This window comes from Drosophila albomicans, chromosome 2L, assembly GCF_009650485.2.
Source record: "Drosophila albomicans strain 15112-1751.03 chromosome 2L, ASM965048v2, whole genome shotgun sequence".
Lineage (NCBI taxonomy): Eukaryota > Metazoa > Arthropoda > Insecta > Diptera > Drosophilidae > Drosophila > Drosophila albomicans.
Window position 1 is genome coordinate 26,912,153 of NC_047628.2, and position 20,090 is coordinate 26,932,242.

The 20,090-nt window shown below is 36.9% G+C and overlaps 1 protein-coding gene across 4 annotated transcripts in view; it reads right to left on the reverse strand.

Annotated features, from left to right (window-relative positions):
• LOC117565290 (uncharacterized) overlaps positions 1-20,090 on the reverse strand; it is a 63,984-nt gene that overhangs the window by 30,044 nt on the left and 13,850 nt on the right. For 2 of the 4 annotated variants that reach the window (XM_034244321.2, XM_034244320.2), the window contains exon 2: positions 19,395-19,770. The exons of 1 other annotated variant lie outside the window; for it this stretch is intronic. In XM_034244321.2, coding sequence (XP_034100212.2) covers positions 19,395-19,647 — 253 coding nt within the window. In that variant the 5' untranslated portion in view covers positions 19,648-19,770. Of the gene's footprint in view, positions 1-10,011; positions 10,546-19,394; positions 19,771-20,090 lie in introns of those variants that run through there. One more of the 4 variants, XM_034244323.2, reaches the window with a different exon arrangement.

A 20,090-nucleotide genomic window follows, 5' to 3' on the forward strand; every position in this document is an offset into this window, starting at 1 on the left:
AAGGATCCTGCAACGTTCTCGAGGCAGAGCTGATTTTGAGGCAAGAAGGCTGGAGTACGCGCTTAATCGCAGGCTGCTGAAGAAGTCCATCTTGAGCAGCAAGAAGGAGAAATTCCTAGAACTTTGCGACGAAGCCGACCGAGACATCTGGGGAATGGCATACAAAGTGGTGCTTAAAAAACTCAAGCCCAATACCTGTGCAGTGCCTAGAGAGGAGGGCGTCCTAAATGGCATAGTGGATGCTCTGTTCACGGGCTCATTCACTGTTCCAACAGTGGAAGATCACGTAGAGCACCGGCTCTATACGGAGGTCCCAGAGGTTACGGTAGAGGAAGTACTGCTGGCAGCGGCAAGAATCAAGGACTCCAAGTCACCTGGGCCGGACGCGATCCCAAATCGCGCGCTGAAGATGGCGATCAGGCTCCAGCCGCAGTGCTTTACAGAAGTTTTTGGACAGTGTATGAGGCAAGGTGTCTTTCCCCGCCCATGGAAACTGCAGAATCTGGTGCTGATCCCAAAGCCGAACAAGCCACTTGATTCGCCGTCGTCTTACCGACCGATTTGTCTGCTTGATACAGCAGGCAAAATATTGGAGAGGCTGGTGAGCCATAGGCTAGAGGAGTCTGTCCGACAAGCAGGAGATCTGTCACCCATGCAATATGGTTTCAGAAAGCATCACTCAACCGTAGACGCTATCTCACAAGTAACGGACATAGCAAGGAGAGCCATAGCAGGCAGAAGATGGCGTGGTGGTGCAAAGGAGTACTGCATAGTCATGACTCTGGACGTCAAGAACGCCTTCAATTCTGCAAACTGGAGCTGCATTATAGGCGCCTTAAGGCGGTTCAACACCCCGAGCTACCTAATGGAAATAATTGAGGACTACTTCAGGAAACGCATTCTGAGATATAGAACGGATAACGGAACCAAATCGTTCAACATCACTGGAGGAGTACCGCAAGGATCAGTGTTGGGCCCGCTACTATGGAACATCATGTACGATGACATATTGCGGCTTGACGTTCCAGAGTCTGCAACCATTGTCGGCTTTGCAGACGATGTGGCCTTAGTGGTGACAGCGAAACAACTAGACGACGCTGAGCTACTTTGTAGTGCAGCGGTTGCCACTGTCAAAGACTGGCTTGCGACAGTGGGGCTGCAATTGGCCGATCACAAGACTGAAGCGGTCCTGATAAGTAGCCGAAAGATCGTCGAAGTGGCTCACATTAACCTTGGTCGGACCTCAATAGTGTCGAGCCGAGCCATTAAATACTTAGGCGTCCTAATCGACACGCGGCTCAGCTTCCGCGAACACCTGGACTATGCTGGTAAGAGAGCTGCTGTCGTAGGGCAGGCATTGAGTCGAATAATGCTAAATACGCGCGGCCCTAAGCAAGGTCGGAGACTATTGCTACAAAATGTGGTTAGAGCAACAATGCTCTATGGCGCTCCAGTATGGGTGCAAGCAATGGAGGTGAAGGCGTATAGGCGGAAGATGCAGACGACCTATCGACTCTGCGCGCTGCGAGTCTGCAGTGGCTTCAGGACCATATCGGATGAAGCCGCTTTAGTGATAGCTGGCATGATGCCGTTGGATACTCTGGCGTTAGAGAGGACTCACAGCTACAATCACAAGAGGGCTAACCAGATGGAGGATGTTCACTACATGTCGACCAATTTTAAGACAGAGTGCCTAAGGAAATGGCAAGATAAGTGGGACACATCTAGTAAGGGCCGCTGGACCCATGCTCTGATCCCAAACATAGGCAAATGGGTCAGCAGAAATTTCGGATTCGTCAACTATCATCTGACGCAGATCCTGAGTGGGCACGGCTGCTTCCGCAGCTACCTATGTAGATTTGGACACGACAGCGACCCGATGTGCCTATATTGCTATCCCGAAGCTGAAGAAACGGCGGAACACATCCTAGTGTGCTGTCGGCGCTTTGCTAGTGAGAGACGAGAGCTCGAAGAAGCGATAGGATGTAGAGTCACGACGGACTCTATTGTGAACCGTATGCTGGAGAAGGAGGAATACTGGTCAGCGGTATGCAGCTATGCAGAAAAAGTGACCACCGCACTACGAACTCTCGAAAGGGAACGTACCCGCAGGCGTAACGGAGGGGAGTGAGCTCCCGTCAAGGTCTCGTGAAGCAATACCTCACGGCAGTACCACGAGAATTTCCTTGACAGTTTTCTTTCTAACCTTTTTTCTATATTCTAGTGCCTAATGTTATGTTATATTTATTATATTTAGTATTAGATCTAGTTCCTCCGAATAAAAAAAAAAAAAAAAAAAAAAAAAAAACACCCTCAAAGCCAGACAAATGGACAGAAATTTCGAAGGAGACGAGCAGACAAATGCGAATGGAAAACAGAGGACAAGATGGACATGAAAATCACTTCAAGTCCCAGAGCTTTCGTTTTCTTCGTTCTTTTTTCATTTTGCTGGCAAGAGTTGAAGTTTGAAGTCGTTAGCGCTGCCTCCTGAAAAGGTAAATACACACACAAGCAGAGCATGCAAGTGCTGAGAGACAGAAGCAGAGGAAGGAAAAGCATATCCTGACTGGCTGACTTGTCTGGCGGAAGTGTTGGGAACGAGAGAGAATGCAGGAGAGAAAATCAATTTCATATAAAAATTCAAGCAAATTTTATGCGAACCTTTTGCTGAAGCCAAAAGTTATTGCCAATATGTCTGCGACACGGTGTGAATGGATGTCTACAGAACTCTCTGTGTGTATGTGTGTGTGTATGCAAAGTAGAGGTGTATAAGTGTGTGTGTAAACTTAATGATTATGCAAATTGTTGTATAAATCGATTGGCAATCGCCACACAAATTGTTGTTAGTTCGACCACCCAAAGAAGCTGCAACAGCAACTGCTGTGGCACAAATATAATAACTCATGCCTCCCTTACTCCCCACCGCAATGTCGTGCCCCTAATGGCTGGTGGTAAGCTCGTCAACGCACTATAAAAATGTCATTATCAGTGCAAAAGTTTTGCTTATACTCCGGGGCTATCAAGCATCAAGTGTAACACAAAAAAAATTTGCATATTTCAAAAGACGAAGCTAGAATAAGGACCAAAAGGGACCAAGACATAACGCCGTCTGTTGGCGCTGAAGTTGAAGTTGAAAAATGAAAGAGGAACTCACACACACACACACAAAGACAGAGCAAATTGAATTGGAAACGTAGCATTGAGTTCGGTCCACTGATAACAGTCGCCGCTTATCATTAAATTCAAATATCAATCAATTTATCATAAACCGAACGAAAGCAGCCAGTTTGGTCGGAAAGTGACAAGCAGCTAGCCAAAGGACGATAACTAGTCAGCAAAGGCGAGTAGCCAATGTCTGGCAATGTGGCAAGCTGACTCAGTCAACAGTTGCAGCAGAGGTTGACGTAGCAGCTGGAGTTGCAGCTAATGATAATGCTAATGCTAATGCAATTGACAGTTGAGCTGGCTAACGAGCTTATTAGCCTAATGCCAAATGCCCGACTGTTCAGCGACGGCAAAGGTGACAAAGATAGAGTATGCTAAATCTAGAGGCAGAGAAAGCACGTAACTTCAAATTTATAGTGAAATAGTAATGACAATAAATGGGAGTCAAAATGGAAAATTGTTGTTGTTAACATTTCTAAGAAATAAATGAAATATCAATAATGAATCTACACTTATGCAAAGTTTATTTAACGAAAGTAAATAGAACGTCAAGAGTGCGTTATAGTGAAATAGTAATGACAATAAATGGGAGTCAAAATGGAAACTCTAAAAGATGAACGAGTTGAGTTAAATTGTTGTTAAAGATGTTAAAATTTCTAAGAAATATTATATATGAAATATCCATAATGAATTTACACTGATGAAGAGTTTATTTAACGAAAGTAGAATATCAGGAGTGAAAATAAATATATAATGTTCGCATACGAAAATGCAGTATTAATAAAATAGTCAGTGATATAATTATTTTAAGAAATTCACACATAATCTCTTCCTAAAACTTAAGACAGCAAAACGAACAAGTTTCAAGAAAAATTGTAAGTAAAAATATTAAACTTTGAAGAAGTATGAACCACAATTACTTTTGTTGTTGAAAAATAGAAAATTCTGCACTTTAAATGTCGAAGAATTATTTTTAATATCTCTATTTAATGTCAAAAAGAGGACAAAAAAATGCATTTCAATATCCTTGCACACAAAAATTTGATATAAATGTATTAGGAAATAAAAACAGATTCCACAATAAATAACTAATAAGAAAAATGCCATTACACGAAAACAATTTCTTTTGAAAATAAAAAAAAAAATATTTAATACTCTGTGAAGACAAATGTTTGTTAAATAATTCAAAACTCTTTACTTTAAAATGTATGAATTCTTCTTAAAAATTTAAGAATGTTACAGATGAATTAAGACAAGTAAACTGATGACAAAAGGAAGAGGCAAGTTAATAAAGTTAAGGAGATATACTAAATGTATTAACTACTGAAAAAAACTAATCAATATAGAACAATTATAAGAATCAAATTCAACATGAGTGTCAAAACTCCAAATTCAGAAACGATGTGAAAAAAGCAATCGTTATTAAACTCTTCGCAGCTGATGTAAAGCTAATTATGCTGATGCCAAAACAAAGGCAAAATGCAAAATAATTATATAATTTCTGCACAAAAATAAATAAATGAAATATTTCTATAAAGTCGAATTATAACAAATCTATAAATATCTATAACGAATTCATAGAGAAAATCTATATTTCTACTCATTTCTATTCAAATCGTTGGATTTGAAAATCAATTCCGACACTTTGGCGTTGCGAAATGTAACCATAGACAATAATGGCAAGATATGAGCATTTTATTTATGTTTATCATCCATTTGGCGCATAATTAAAATATAAAGAAGCATAAAATCAACAAATATGCGAAAAGCATAAAAACAATAACAAAAGTAATCAAAAAACTGGCCCACTTTACGTTTTGCCCGTTGTTGTTTGGTTTGCCCGATGTTGCCCCTAGCTTTATTTTTTCCCCGTCTTTTGATGATTTGCCCGAGATGCGAAGAGGAGAAGGAGATGGGAAAGGGGAAGGGGAAGAGCAGCTCAGCAGCTGTTTTTATAGCTCATAAATTCGTAAGATGCTGTTTGCGAATTGGCAAAAGGCACTGCCAGCCAGCGAGTGGAGTCAAGACATCAGAATTCATTGCCTTTTGCCAAGAAATTCTACGTATACGTAATATATATAAATACGTATACGTATGTATGTATGTATTTATCCTTTCACTGAGAATGGGATTGCTTGGTAGGGGGGAGTCAAGAGTGGAGAGCGTTGAATCAATACAAAATTGATGAATACAAATGATCATAAAAAACAATAAAAAGCAATGCCAAAAAGCATCTGGAGTTTGTTGGCAACAGAACAGAGAACAACAGAGAAGGAGAGAAAACAATGCGCCAAAAATTGGGGCCACAGCCACTCGGTTAGAGCGCAGCCCCAGAGTCCTGATTTGGTTATAAAAATCCCAACCACGTATTTTGTGTTGTTTTCCCCCCCTTCTACATATTTTGTTTTGTCTGTGAAGAATGCGATTTAGGATTGGGCAACTTAAAGACTAGACAAGAGCAGCTAAAAAAAAAAAAAAAAATAGCAGTGGAATGTCGTTTGTTGCTTTTGAGTTTTCCACACAAATGCATTTCATTTATTATTCATATGATTCTTTATTTTTTGGCGTCACTCATTTGAAATTAATTTCGCGGAATAAAGCAGCGGGACACAAGACTTCACGCTCTCTCTCTCTCTTTCTCTGAGTTGTCGCTTGTCTCTGCTCTTGGCAGCTTTTGCTTTTGATGACACACATCGTAGGAGGAAGAGGAGAACAAGACTCTAGCTTGATTTCAAGCGTATCGTCGTTTATCGGCACAATCTAAACCCACACACAGAGAGAGCGAGCATGAATGAAATGAAGTTTAAGTAAATATGCATAGACAAACACTCACACACACACACACGCACACATCGAATGCCTTTGACGGGAAATTGATTTCAATCAATCAAATGTTGTGATTACTTTACTGGAGTGCCACATCTTGGCACCGTTCCGTTCCGTTCGATTTTATGTCTGTCTCAACTGTCTCGAGTATCTCGACTGTCGGAAGATCTTCCTGTGCTTGCTGCTGTGTTTGCAAGCCATTAGCCCATAATTTACTTAAAGGCTTAAGTGAAATTTAAGACCCAATGGCACTTAACAGCGCCGATTTACCGAGTTTTCGAATAACTAACTAAACATTGACCTTTCTGCAAAACTCACAAGCAATGTCAACTTTCGTCGACTAATGAAAGCCGCTTTATGTGTAAAACACTTTCTCAAGTGTTCGATAAAAGTTGTGCAATGGCAAAAGGCATTTAGGCAAACTGAGAGCACAGCTGCGAAAATATATGATAGTTGCAGCTTTAAGCACTTTACGAGTTTTGTTTTCAATGCGATTTATTTCGGGTAATTATTAGACAAACTTTTAAATTTACCATAATATTGTAGATGCAACTTTTGGCTTGGATTTGAATAAATATCTTCAATTATATTTTAATCACAAGCATTAAACTAAAGTATTAAACGTATTTCTCTTTTATTTAAATTATTTTCCTGAAAAGTTTCCTGAATTCTTACTTAATTTCTTTATAAAATAAACAGCGCTTAACGATGGAAAAATATAAAGCATTCTTTCGCTTTGAAAAGAGATTTTAATTATGATTTTCACCGCTGTCAATTCCCAGCATTAAGTATACGCATATCAGATGGATTTGCACTTAAAATGCGCATTTCTTTTAATGCAATAATTATAGTAAACATTTTCATTTTCACTTTCGACTTTGCACGTCATCGGCATCGGCAAAAGAAGTCAAAGGCAACTCGCTGTTAATGAAATTTACTTAATTTATTAAATGATGCGCGCAAATATTATTGATAATTAACTTTTCGCAGACGATTCGGGGCAAAAAGTCAGTCGACGATGATAAATCAACAGACAGTCGAAAGAGGGAGAGAAAAGAGTTTCGCTGTTTCAATTGCATGCAATGTTAAATATTTAATTAAGCTGCGCGCGCATATTAAAATTGCATTAAAAATGCCAACTTTCCCTCCTTTCGGAATAATCCATAAAATTAAAAATAAATATATAAAGAAAAAAAGAGCAAGCGCAGCCGCAAAACCTACGCAGCACAGCATCAAAAATTGAATATGTTCTGCAGAGTGGGTGAATGTGAATGTGAATGTGAATACGAATATATGTGAATAACTGAATAAGTTGCAATGGGGTCGCCGCATATAATGTAAAGCCGAAAAGTAGTTGTCACTGGATAAGCTCGAATTGTGTGTGTGTGTGTGTGTGTTTGGCTCTTTGACAGGCGGCCAACGTGGCGTATGAGTGCTGCATTGGCCTCATAAAGTGCGCTGAGGGTTTTGCATATTACAAGCGAACGATGTCAAAGCTATTGACAACTGTAAAGTTTGTCTCTGCATCATTTGAGCTGTCACTCGCTGTCTCTCTCTCTTACTCTAGCTGTCTCTTTCTGGCAAATACGCATAATAAAATGCAAAAATTCAATTAAAATTTCACAAAGCGACTGTCTCCGTTCAGCGTGGGCGAAGCTACAAACAAAACCAAAAATCATGTCACACCACACTCACACACACACACATACACAGCGACATACACACATACAGAGAGCAACTCATAAAAATGGCAGAAGGCAGCGCATAAAAGTCGCGACAAATGCGCATAGTCCAAATGTTCGGCCTGAAATTGTCGACTCGCATTACTCCCATATAATGAAAGCAGCTGCATAGCAGGCCAAGGCACACACACACACACACACCCAACACACACACATGCGGGTACTTGGCAATGCATTCTCTTCCTTCACACACATACACATGTAGTTTGCTGGCAATTGGCAGTTCTGCGGTGGCACCAACTGCACACAAGTGCTGCGCATTTGCCAGTAAAATAATGCATACTCTGCAATTGAAAAGGGGAATGTGCGGATAAGTCTTGCATTTCGTTAGCTATTGAATCGTAATAGCTACAATTATTTAGTTTACATTAGTGAATACTAATATATCAGAAACCAAACTACCAAACTTTAGTATATATTGAAGGTAACTATCATTAAGCATTAGTGCAAGAAGTTGTATTGAAAAGTTAGTCCCAAAAATAATATTACTAAATGTGAACTAATTGAAAACTTTGCAGAATTTAAATACTCGACAATATTAAATTAATTTAAAATAATACACATATTTCTAATGAAGTGTACTAAACAATATCTCAAGAAATTTGCTATGGTTGCAGAACTTCTGGTTGTTAGCTTGGCTATCAACTTGTTCTTGTTCCAAATATAACATTTGGTATATTTTCAGTGTTTTTTGGTATATTACTTCGGTATATTTTAAGACCACCGAGCTATTTTGCTGTTATTATCCAATAGTATATCGATATACCAAATATAACATTCGGTATATTTTTAGTATTTTTGGTATATTAATTCGGTATATTTCAAGACCACCGGACAATTTTGCCGTTATGTAATAGTGTATCAATATACCAAATACAACAATTAGTATATTTTCAGTATTTTTTGGTATATTACTTCGGTATATTTTAAGACCGAGTTATTTTGCTGTTATTATGCAATAGTATATCGATATACCAAATTTAACACTCGGTATATTTTTAGTATTTTTTGGTATATTACTTCGGTATATTTTGAGAGCACCGAACTATTTTGCTGCTATTATGCAATAGTATATCAATATACCAAATATAACTCTCGGTATATTTTGAGTATTTTTTTGGTATATTAATTCGGTATATTTTAAGACCACCGAACTATTTTGCTGATATTATGTAATAGTATATCGATATACCAAATATAACACTCGGTATAATTTTAGTATTTTTGGTATATTAATTCGGTATATTTTAAGACCAACGAACAATTTTGCTGTTATTATGCAATAGTATATTGATATACCAAATATAACATTTGGTATATTTGTAGTATTTTTTGGTATATTAATTTGGTATATTTTAAGACCATCGAACTATTTTGCTGTTATTATGCAATAGTATATAGATATACCAAATATAACACTCAGTTTTACTTTTTAGTATATAAATATAGTATATTTGAAGAATAATACCACACTGCTTAGAGCATCTGTTCGTCACATTTCCATTTGCTATAAAATTGTATCTTGGCATTTTATTATAATAATTTCAGAGTTGTTCGCTTTTTGCATAATTTGCGCCACAATTTTAGTGCTGAGCTTTGCTTTTTGTCAGATCACAACAACAAAGAGTGGGAAAACGAGAAAGTGGCAAGCAGAAAGTGGAAGTAGAGGGGGAAATAATGTAGAAAAAAGAGCGAATATAACACTTTAAATGATGGTCATAATTTAGCTAAAAATTTGTTTGTTATTATTGTTATTGTTGTTGCCGTTGCCAGTTGCTATTGTTGCTGGGGCAGCTGCTAATGCTGCTTTATTGTTATGGATACTTTTGGATGGCCGCAGGCTGTGGCACATTATTCGCACATATGATGCAAGCACTCGAATGAATACAACTCTGAGTACTTGTATGTGGAGTGGCAGTCATACATAACACACACATACTCACATACTTGTATACATGTATGCATATGCAAATGCTGATGTTAACAGCATGTTTGGAATGCTAATGCTGAGCATGTTGTCATAAATCCACGCCACACACAAATCGCCCATCTGCAGTGACCTTTCAACTGCCAGCCATAAAACTGCCTCTCCGGCTACTTTACAGCTTTAAGAGCACATCGTGGGATTTTACATTTCTTTTTTTTTTTCATTTTCATTTTCATTTCGGTGTCGCGATAAGAATTCGGTGGAAAGTTTGTGGGCTTTACCCATACGTTCACTATATATCACCATTCAACGCTGGCAACGCCGGACAGCGGCCCATTGATTACCACTTACCAAATAAATTACTCGACAAAACGGACGGCAGCGAGTGCTCTCCCCTTCTCTCTTCTTCCCTCTCTCTCTGTGTCCGTTGCAACAAACTTTCTCTGCAACTTTCACTGGCCCAGTCCCACAGTTACATTTACAGTTTTCAGTTTCAGTTTCCAACGCTGACGCTGCTACTGCTCTCATTTCATGGCCCAAAGCTAGCGACAGCCGGAGGCGCAATTTTTCTGCTCTATTTGCGCTCGTCTATTGCCAAATTCACTGCAAGCACCTAAAACTAACATCGAGATGCCATTTGCCAGCACTTGCCAGCCGCGCTTGAGTGCGTCTCTCGAACACACACGAGATAGTAGTGTTTGGGCGCGGCATTCCTTCGCCATCGCCTTCCTTTACTTCTTCTTTCATCTGCTGTCCATTGTCGACAGTCTTCTGACTTTTGTTCGCCTTTCGCCATTATCACCCAGCGCTGCTCACGTGACAAACCCAAATCGTGCACGAAATGTCAGCTACCTAAAGTTGCTCACTGAATTTTAAACAAATGACTACAGACGAGTTTTAGAATTGATATTTTAGAATTGATATTTAAGAATTCAATTCGTATTGTAAGTTCTTAAATGCTGAATTTTAAATCAAACTATATTTTGATATATTTTTAAATGCTGAATAGAATAGTTTCTATTTTCCAATTCCTATGCTCACTGAATTCTAAACAAATGAATTACAGACGAGTATAATGACAGTCTGTTGATATTATAGACATACTTAAGAATTCAATTCGTATTGTAAGTTCTTAAATGCTGAATTTTAAATCAAACTATATTTTTTGATATGCTTTTAAATGCTGAATAAAACAGTTTCTATTTTACAATTCCTATGCTATTTTTATTGCAAATTCTAACAAGTGGAGCTGCTGATATGTTTACTTTTATTATGTAATCGTTTTTCTATGCAATCAATCTCTACCCAATAAGCGTATTTGCAAGTTATACGCGGAGATTAGTTTTTGTATTATACATAATGTATAAGTCTATTAAAGACTTTATTTAATACTCGGCTAAATATATATCGTTTCTATTTTTTACCTAATATACCTTGTTCTATTATGTTATAGCCATCGTTTATAGTAAACTTTTCCCCATAATTTAATACTTTAATGAACAACTATGCCACAGTGAGTGCTATAATATATTGTACTATGTGAATTCAGTGCTCTGCTTGCACGAGTTTGCAGTTTCACGCTGCCATCTCGCATAGCGCAGTAGAGTTTGTAGTTGCCCGGAAAAGTATGCTTCATTTTCTTTGACTTGTGTGTTAACATATTTGCGAGAGCGTCGGCTGTCGCTTTTTTGTTTGAATTTCAGGAATGTGTTCGAGCAAATGACAAAAGTGAAAATATTTCAAGCAGTTGCGCACACACAAGCAAGCACAAACTATGTGTAACACACACACACACATACATACACTTTCGATTGAATTGTCTTTTACGCTTTTGTGAGCTGCTAACATGGGTCTTAAGGTCTAAGCGTCGCAGCTTGTGTGAAAACTATTTGCTTAGTTGCGATTGATTATGTCGAAAATGATTGCTTAACAAAATATTTAAAATATTCAAGTGCAAATTTCCAAAATCATTTGGCATTTGACGTGAAGAGGGAAGCGAAGAGAGAGCAAAGTTGAGAGAGTGGGAATGGGAATCAAATCAATTTGACTGTTGGGTCGCATGACCTGAAAAGCCTTTTAGCCATAACATTTGGCCTTTCTCGGACCATTTCTGGTGGCGACTGGCTGATTATTTTATGCCTGCCACTTGCTGCCGTCTGCCGGCTGGCCCTTGTATTTCCTTCTCTTTTTTTTTTGTTTGATAAATTTACCATATCGTTAGCGACCCTTGGGCTGATGTTCAGTGCGCTTTAAAGGTCTGCTTCCGACTCCGACTTCGTTCCATGTCTGTGTGTGTTCATTTTCAGCACTTTTTCTACATGTTTGTTCGTTTTATTTTTCTCTTTTTTTTTTTCTTTTTGGGGGTTCGAGCTGCACAAATTGTTGTAATACAATATTTTTGCCATTAGACAGCCAAATGGGCAAATGCGGCCAGTTACTTTGTTTGTGCCTCGCAATGTTTGTGTTCGCTTTTAGGTCTAGGTGTTGCTCTTTTTTTTTCGTTTTTCCTTTCACTTTGTGGCATTTGCTTACACTTTGAACCTTTTTAAACGCCCCCGCCACAGGGCATTCAATGTCTGCTCTTTTACAGGGTATAGCCACAGTCGTGCAGTTCATTAATCACTGTGGCTAGTTGCATATCCGCGTGTGTGTCTCTCTCTCTCTCTCCGTCTCTCTCGGTATCTTGGCACTCATATCATGATATACCAAAAAGTCCAAATGGTGAATGCCTTCACTTTTTGGCCTGTTGAAATATTCGTGCTTAATGGCACGGAAAGTCTGCATGATTAATAGGCGTCAGTCGCTCGTCGCTCGTTTGTTTGCTCGTCACAGACATTAATGCTTTCTCTCTCTCTCTCTCTCTCCGCTTTTCGGATGTCTCCTACTTTGCGTTTTTCTGTTTTATTTTTCGGCCTGTGCGCTCTAATGATTTCAATACAAATCGAAAAAAAAATATAGAGAAGTCAACACACATACACACTAACACACACGTGTTTCAGTTTGTTTCAATTTGCTTAGCTTGCTTTTTGGGGCGTTGTCCGGTCAGACAAGCTGTCGGACCTTAACCCCCTCTCTTGCCCACCCTCTCCGCCTTTCAACCGTTTGTCTTTCACTTTTTTACATATCTTTCTTTTTTGGCTTTTAGCTACAGCTATCATTTTTAATTGAAATGTTACAATTTCGGGAACGACGCATATCAATTTACCCCGCCAAAAGAAAATTAAGTGTCTGTTATGGGGGTAAAATTTCATTTTTCTTTACTGCTCTACTTTCTATAAGGTAGGTTATTATAAACCGACTCCATAGAGATGGTATAATAATGATCGTCTGTCCATCTATCGAACCTTAGCTAATTTAGTTAAAAATCTGGTATATTTTCAACTCGATGGTATAATTTGAATGTAATAGTATATTAATATACCAAACATGACCTTCAGTACATGGTATATTTTTAATGTAATAGTATGTTTAGACGCAAAGAAAAGAGTTTTTTGGTATATTGTTTTCGTATATTGTATCTTTATGGTATATTTTGTAAGCAATAAAATATCAAAGAAACATATACTATTTGATGTAATGTAGTATTTTTTGAGTATATTAATTTGGTATATTTTACGAATAATACCGAAAATTATGTACTAGGTGGAATATTTCGAATATAAAAGTATATTTTTATACCATATACATCATTCGGTATATTTTAGTATTCTTTTTATATAAATGTCGTATATTTTAAGAATAATACCACACTGTTTTGCTTATATCCAAAATGGGTTTTGGGTTTCTCAAAGTCGAGCATACTCGATAGTAGTTTTCCTAATTGTTTTTTTTATTTTTTGAGTATATTAACTAGGTATATTCTACGAGTAATACCACTCATTATGTACTCTATGGAATGATTATAATATAAAAGTATATTTTTATACCATATACATCATTCGGTATATTTAAGTATTCTTTGTATATAAATGTCGTATGTTTTAAGAATAATACCACACTGCTTTGCTTATATCCAAAATGTGTAATGGGTTTCTCAAAGTCGAGCATACTCGATAGTATATGCATAATTGCTTTTTATTTTTTTTTTTGAAAATCTGCCCCACACACTCGTTTATGTGCACAAATTGCGGTCAGTCGCGTCTCTAATGATAGTGTTAAAGTGTCTCTGGTGTATTGAAACTGTTTTCCCCACAGTTTTTCCAAATAATTATTGTAGGAAAGCACTTATAAATTATGGTGCTCGACTACAATTGAAAAATATGTGCCAAGACCTTGGCTTCAAAGCGAACAATTGTTTTGTGAAGTTTCAATTTATTGTGGCTGCTAATTAGTTGAGAAATCAATAGAAAACTAAAAGTTTTAGAGACCTAAATTCGAGCAGATGTTCAACTAAACTAAATTAGTATATTATTTATGGAGCACATATCTTCAGCAGCTTTAAGCCATGACAGCGCTTATCTAATGACATTTATTTGGTGAAGCCTCAGCAATTTTGATAACATATTTGACAGATCATTGCAGCAGCATCAAATACACAACGGACGCTCTGCTGTCATTTAAAGCAACATTAGATGAAGTTTGATGGATTCGCTTAGCGAGACAAGCGAAATTTATGAGTATTTAAGCTACCTGCTGCCAACATCAAAGTCAATTGCAAACGCAAAGCAAACAACAATAACATCAACAACATATGCAATAAAAAGCGAGAAGCGAAAAAAAAGACGAAAACGAAAAGCGGAATGGGAACAATGACAAGAGGCAAGTTAACATCATTTGGCAAATGCAAAAGATAAACTTCAACAATAGCTTAGTTGGCTCAAATGTTTTTTATGTGTCACACAAGCAGCGACTGCGAGTGTGTATGTGTGTGTATTTGTATGTGTGTAAGTGCGCACATATCTCGCAATCAGACAGCTATCATCATCTACTGTGTGTGTGGATAATCAAAACAAAAACACTTGCGTTGTGTCATTGAAGCGACACAGTTTTATTTAAACAAAAGCCCACTTGAGCTTTTTGCTCAGTTTGCAGCAACAATTTAATGCGATAGTGTGCGCTGCATAGAAAAGCGTAGCATACTTTACAGCGTCAAAATACCCAGCATTATTCAGAGGGGAGCTAATAAGGTCGGCTGACTTTTAAAGTAACAACTGATTATATTAATATGGTTTTCGATAAACTAGAAAATACTGTGAATCATTGGAAACTAAAATGTTTTCAAATGAATTTTGTAGTAAATTTGTTATAGACTTGTTTTTAAATTTTCACAAAGTTGTACCTAGCCAGACACATTTACATTCAATGATTATCTACCTCAAATTTAAGTTTGTAGTTTTATATTATTACTTAACTTTACATACAGATAAATGAATAAATTATGGACTATATTGCAAGCTCTCTTATAAGAAATTGTTAAGTATTTCTGTGTTCCTTATCAGCCTTATCACTTTACCACAAACTATACTTAGGAATTTATAATAAGTGCTTACATATTTTTATACTAAAAGTTGTGCCTTTAAAACAAGTGCAGCATACCCTTTTTTCTGCATAATTTCACAGCGAATGCAGAACACATGTTTTTGCATTTGACGAGCTTAGACTAATCCGCTGCACTTGCAATCGAATAAAGCTTTTAGAGCTTGTGCTGTTTTCGTTCGTTACGGGGTATAAAGCTGCCATTTGCGACTAATTCGCAGATAGTGCAGGGTATAAAACTATGTCTACGTACTCTATGGTATATATTGAATGTAATTGTACATTTTTATAACAAATAAGGTCTGCGATATATTTTGAATATCAAATATATGATTGATTGAATGAATAGTATCTGAAAATGGTATTTTTTGAATGTGATAGTATATTTGCATACCAATTATAGCCTTCGGTGTACGGTATATTTTGATTGTAATAGTATATTTCTATACCAAACATAACCCTTAGTATATGGTATATTTTTAACGTAATGCTAAATTTCTATACCAAATATATACCAAGGTATACGGTATATTTTTAATATAATAGTATATTTTTATGCCAAACATAACATTCTGTATATTTTGAATATCAACCATACATGTATTCGACTTTATATAGAAATGGTATTTTTTGAATGTGATAGTATATTTTTATACCAAATATAGCCTTTGATATTTGGTATATTTTGATTGTATTGTTATATTATTATACCAAATATAACTTTTAGTATATGGTATATTTTTAACATCTTGGTAAATTTCTAAACCATATATATCCATCGGTATACGGTATATTTTGAATATAATAGTATATTTTTATACCAAACATAACATTCCGTATATTTTGAATATCAATCATATATTAAATTGTATACATAAATATAGACAAATTAGAAATTCCCTTTACACACATTCACAGGGTATTTGCTTAGTCGCATCTGCGCGCTATGATTAAGTTTTATGATGCATATTAAAGACTTGAGCTGTGCCTGCTGTGGCCTGTGGATGGAAATTAGCCCAGTGTGGTGAAACACATAGATGAGCAGCTGCTCAGTGGCTGTGTGTTGGGGCAAGTTTAGAGAGTAAGTCAAGGGCAGAGGGTCTGATTAATGGGCCAGTCTAATGAGAATGGGCCACAATTTTATGGGTTGGCTTTTTTGCATTGCGCTGAAATTCATATTTAAGTCAGTCAATCTGTGAATGTGCTGCTGCAAAGGGGCGAAGAAGAATGAAAGAGGCGGCTGCTGATGCTGCTGCTGTTGTGTGCTTGTCAGAAGCAATCAGGCTGCAGGCGAAATGCGTGGCAATATCAAAGAGCGTATTTACATGCAAAGCAGGAATCGCCAAACCTCCCCCGTCCTCCAAAATGCTGTGCCACTCTAAGTTGACTTGCCACAGACACAGAGACGCCGAACAGAAAATAAAAAAGCAGCGAAAAAAATTGAAAACCATTAGGATTAATGTTTAGTTGAAAGATTTGCGCGTTAAGCCATTTTTACATGGCCGCAATGCCGTCGAGACTTTGACTTTGGCTCTGTTTTTGGTCCTTCGTCCTTCGTCCTGCTGCCTGCTGCTTTCCTGACTGGCAGCAATTGCTAATGTAGTTTATGTGTAACAGGCTGAGGCTGAGCCTGAGAGCAGGGAGAATGAGGACGACTTCTTAACGTTAACTGACGGGCGGCTGCCTTTGGCTTAGGGCGAGAGACGCACAAACGGCATGTAAAATGTGACATTTTAATGTATGCAAATGAGACGTTGAATTAAGCTCACATACCCACACACACACACACACAGAGAAACACACTCACACACACACCCTAACAAAACATCAGTTGGTTTCATATCCGTTTCCGCTCAGAGCTTCGCTGCTGTTGTGTGATATGATTTAAAAATAATGAAAGCCAACGCTCTCCAATGGCTTTAATGTTTGTCCCCGACTTCTTTACACCTCTCGCACTTCGCCCCCCCGCACAAAAACGTGACTTGCGTTTTCCCCTTCTCCCTTTTCCTATCTGTGTGCGGAAATGTCAACTTAACTTTTGTTGTTGTGTTGTGTTTTTTTTTTGCTGTTCGCTTGCGACACATCAACAACAGCAAAGTTAAGCTTGGAAAATGTCTGTTTTGTCGAAACCCCTCGAGAGAATCGTTTCCCCCTTTTTCCCCTCTCTGCTCCCCTCTCTCCCTTTCTCCCGTCCAGCAACAGGCAATTTATTAATTTCTATGCAGCGTGCGTAGCGTAATTTGTTGCGTTGTTTGCTTTTTCTTAGCCAGAAAATTACTTAAGTACCAGTTGCCGGTTCGATTGTTTGAACTTTGCTTTCCAATTTGTTGATTGTTTTTTATCGCTTTTCGGGGCGTGTTTTTTAGTTTACGCATTAAAAGCCAATCAATTTTGCTATTTTCTTTTTCAACAAAATTAAAACCAATAATTTCTAATGCAATATGAATTAATATTAAGTAGCATATCACGGCTTCCTTTTTACAAACTTGCGACTCGAATGAGGATTACACATTTCACGGAATTCATTTCATTTGCGCGAACAGCCAAAAAAAAAAGAAGCGGCACATAAAATGAGATAAAGAAATTTCAAATGGCCCTTAATTATCTGAAGAGTGCTTTGAAGTATCGTCAGAGGCAGAGCTTTCATTAGGCGTATTTGTTTAAGCGGCAACTTGGCATCTTATGTTTTTTTTTTTTTAAGCATATTTCATTCTTTTATTTTTCGTAAATATTTGCGTGGAAAAATCTGCTTTAGTCGTGGGAATGAATTATGTTTATAAAAGTGAAGATTTGTTTAAAAAGAAATATATGTTTTGAACTATTTATTTTCATGCATTCATTCTATATATTTTCCAGGAAAAATCTACTTTAGTCGAAGCTATTTAAATGAGTAGATTTGCTTATTTATTTCCATTGATTTATTTTATTAATTTTGCAATTATTTTCCAGGAAAAATCTACCTTTGCCAAAGTAATGCATTTTGTATCTTAAAGTAAAATTTTATTAAAAAGTTGTATATGTTTTGAACTATTTATTTTCATAAATTCATTCTCAATATTTTGTGAATATTTTCAAGAAAAAATCTTCTTAAGACGATGCAATGAATTTGGTATAAAAATGTGAAAGTTTACTAAATGTAGCCTTCAGTATATTGCTAGTGTTTTTGGGGTATATTATTTTGATATATTTATTTATGGTTTGTAGTTAGTAAAGTATTTTACGGTATATTCATTCGGTATATTTTTAAATTAATATCGCACTATTTTGTTTTCCACGGAAAATCTTCTTAAGAAGATGCAATGAATTTGGTATAAAAATGTGAAATTTTGCTTATCAATATACCAAATGTAGCCTTTAGTATATTGCTACTGTTTTTTCGGTATATTATTTTGGTATATTTATTTATGGTTTGTAGTTATTTATCAATATAACAAATATACCATTTGGTATATTGTTAGTATTTTGCAGTATATTAATTCAGTATATTTTTAAATTAATATCTCACTATTTTGCTTTTAATAAAAATGTGTACCAGGTATCTAACAATCAAGCTCTCTCGATCTTAAGTGTTTATTATTTTCTTTACTAAATACCTTTTTTTATTTGCATTCTCTTCACTTCATCAAAATATCATTTAAACTACGCTTTCGATTGTCTCAAATACTTCCAAAGTGCATTTTAAATGCTGGCTGGCATTAAGTGTCATTATCGCATTAGTCAAAAGCAACTTGCATTATTTTATAATCTCCCAACTTAATCCGATTGATTGATTATCTCTTTTGTTGCACAAATAATAGCTGTTGATATTTTCAAGAGGTGTGAAAAAAACTAAAGTGAATGAAATAAAAAAAAATTGAAATGAGATTTAAAAATTCTTGAATTTTATTAATGATGATGCCATATTACGTATACGCACTGTGTGCCTATCAAGCGTAAAATGCAATTTCCCCTGGGTTTGAATTTGCTTAAATCAAAGCTGAAATCTTGTTGCCTGCTTCAGACATTTGCTATCAGCTTATCCTCTTCATTTGCAGCTCCCGCTGGCAATTGGAATTAATTATATATTTCAAGGCACACACACATACATATGTATACACACACTCATACACTCTCAATTTAGTTAAATGAGGTAACATTTTCATGTGAATTTGCAGCAAATATTTGGCAAAGTTTTGTGTAATTTGAGGGTTCAGTTAAGAAATTAATTGCGGGCCATTTAAAATGATTATAAAAAGCAAGTTTTTTTCGGGTCCACTCACCGATTAGCACTAATATCACATGTAGAATATACCAAAGCTGCAGATGTGTTGCTGTTGTTGTTGTTGTTGTCCTTTTGGCCAGGCCAACACATTGAGCTGCCTGTTGCTTTGGTTGCTGCTGTTGGTGGCAGTGAAGTCGCTGCTGTTGCTGATAATGTCGGTGGTGCTCGCTTTGATTGTGTTGTTGTTGTGTGCCTCTTCTCTCTGTGTGTGTGTGAGTGTCTGTGTGTGTGTAAGGTTCCAGCGCACACATTCTGCTGGCAGTTAAAACACTTTCACTCGTAGTACAATTTTCCTGTTTATTTATGCGTCCAACTCGCCCACGAGACTTTTTCTTCCTCTCCTCATACACTGATGTCTTTATTAATTTCTTTGTCTTTGTGTTAAAGAGAAAATTCACTTATTTAATTTAGACATTAAGTTGCTGCTGTTGTTGTTCTCCTTCTCCTCTATTTGTTGCCGCTTTTACTGCGCTGGCAATTAATCACTTTTAATCGCGCCGCTCGCGAAATGCAACAAAAAAAAAAAAGAGAGCGAGGAAAAGAAAAGGAAAATTTTGGGGGAAGCAAAGGAAAACTATTAAACGGTCCCAAAGCGCCGACACGAGCCAAAGTTAAAGACATAAATTTTGCAGCATTTTGGGCAAAGATTAATTACAGCGACGCAGCGCAGACTGCGACTGCGACTCCGACTGCG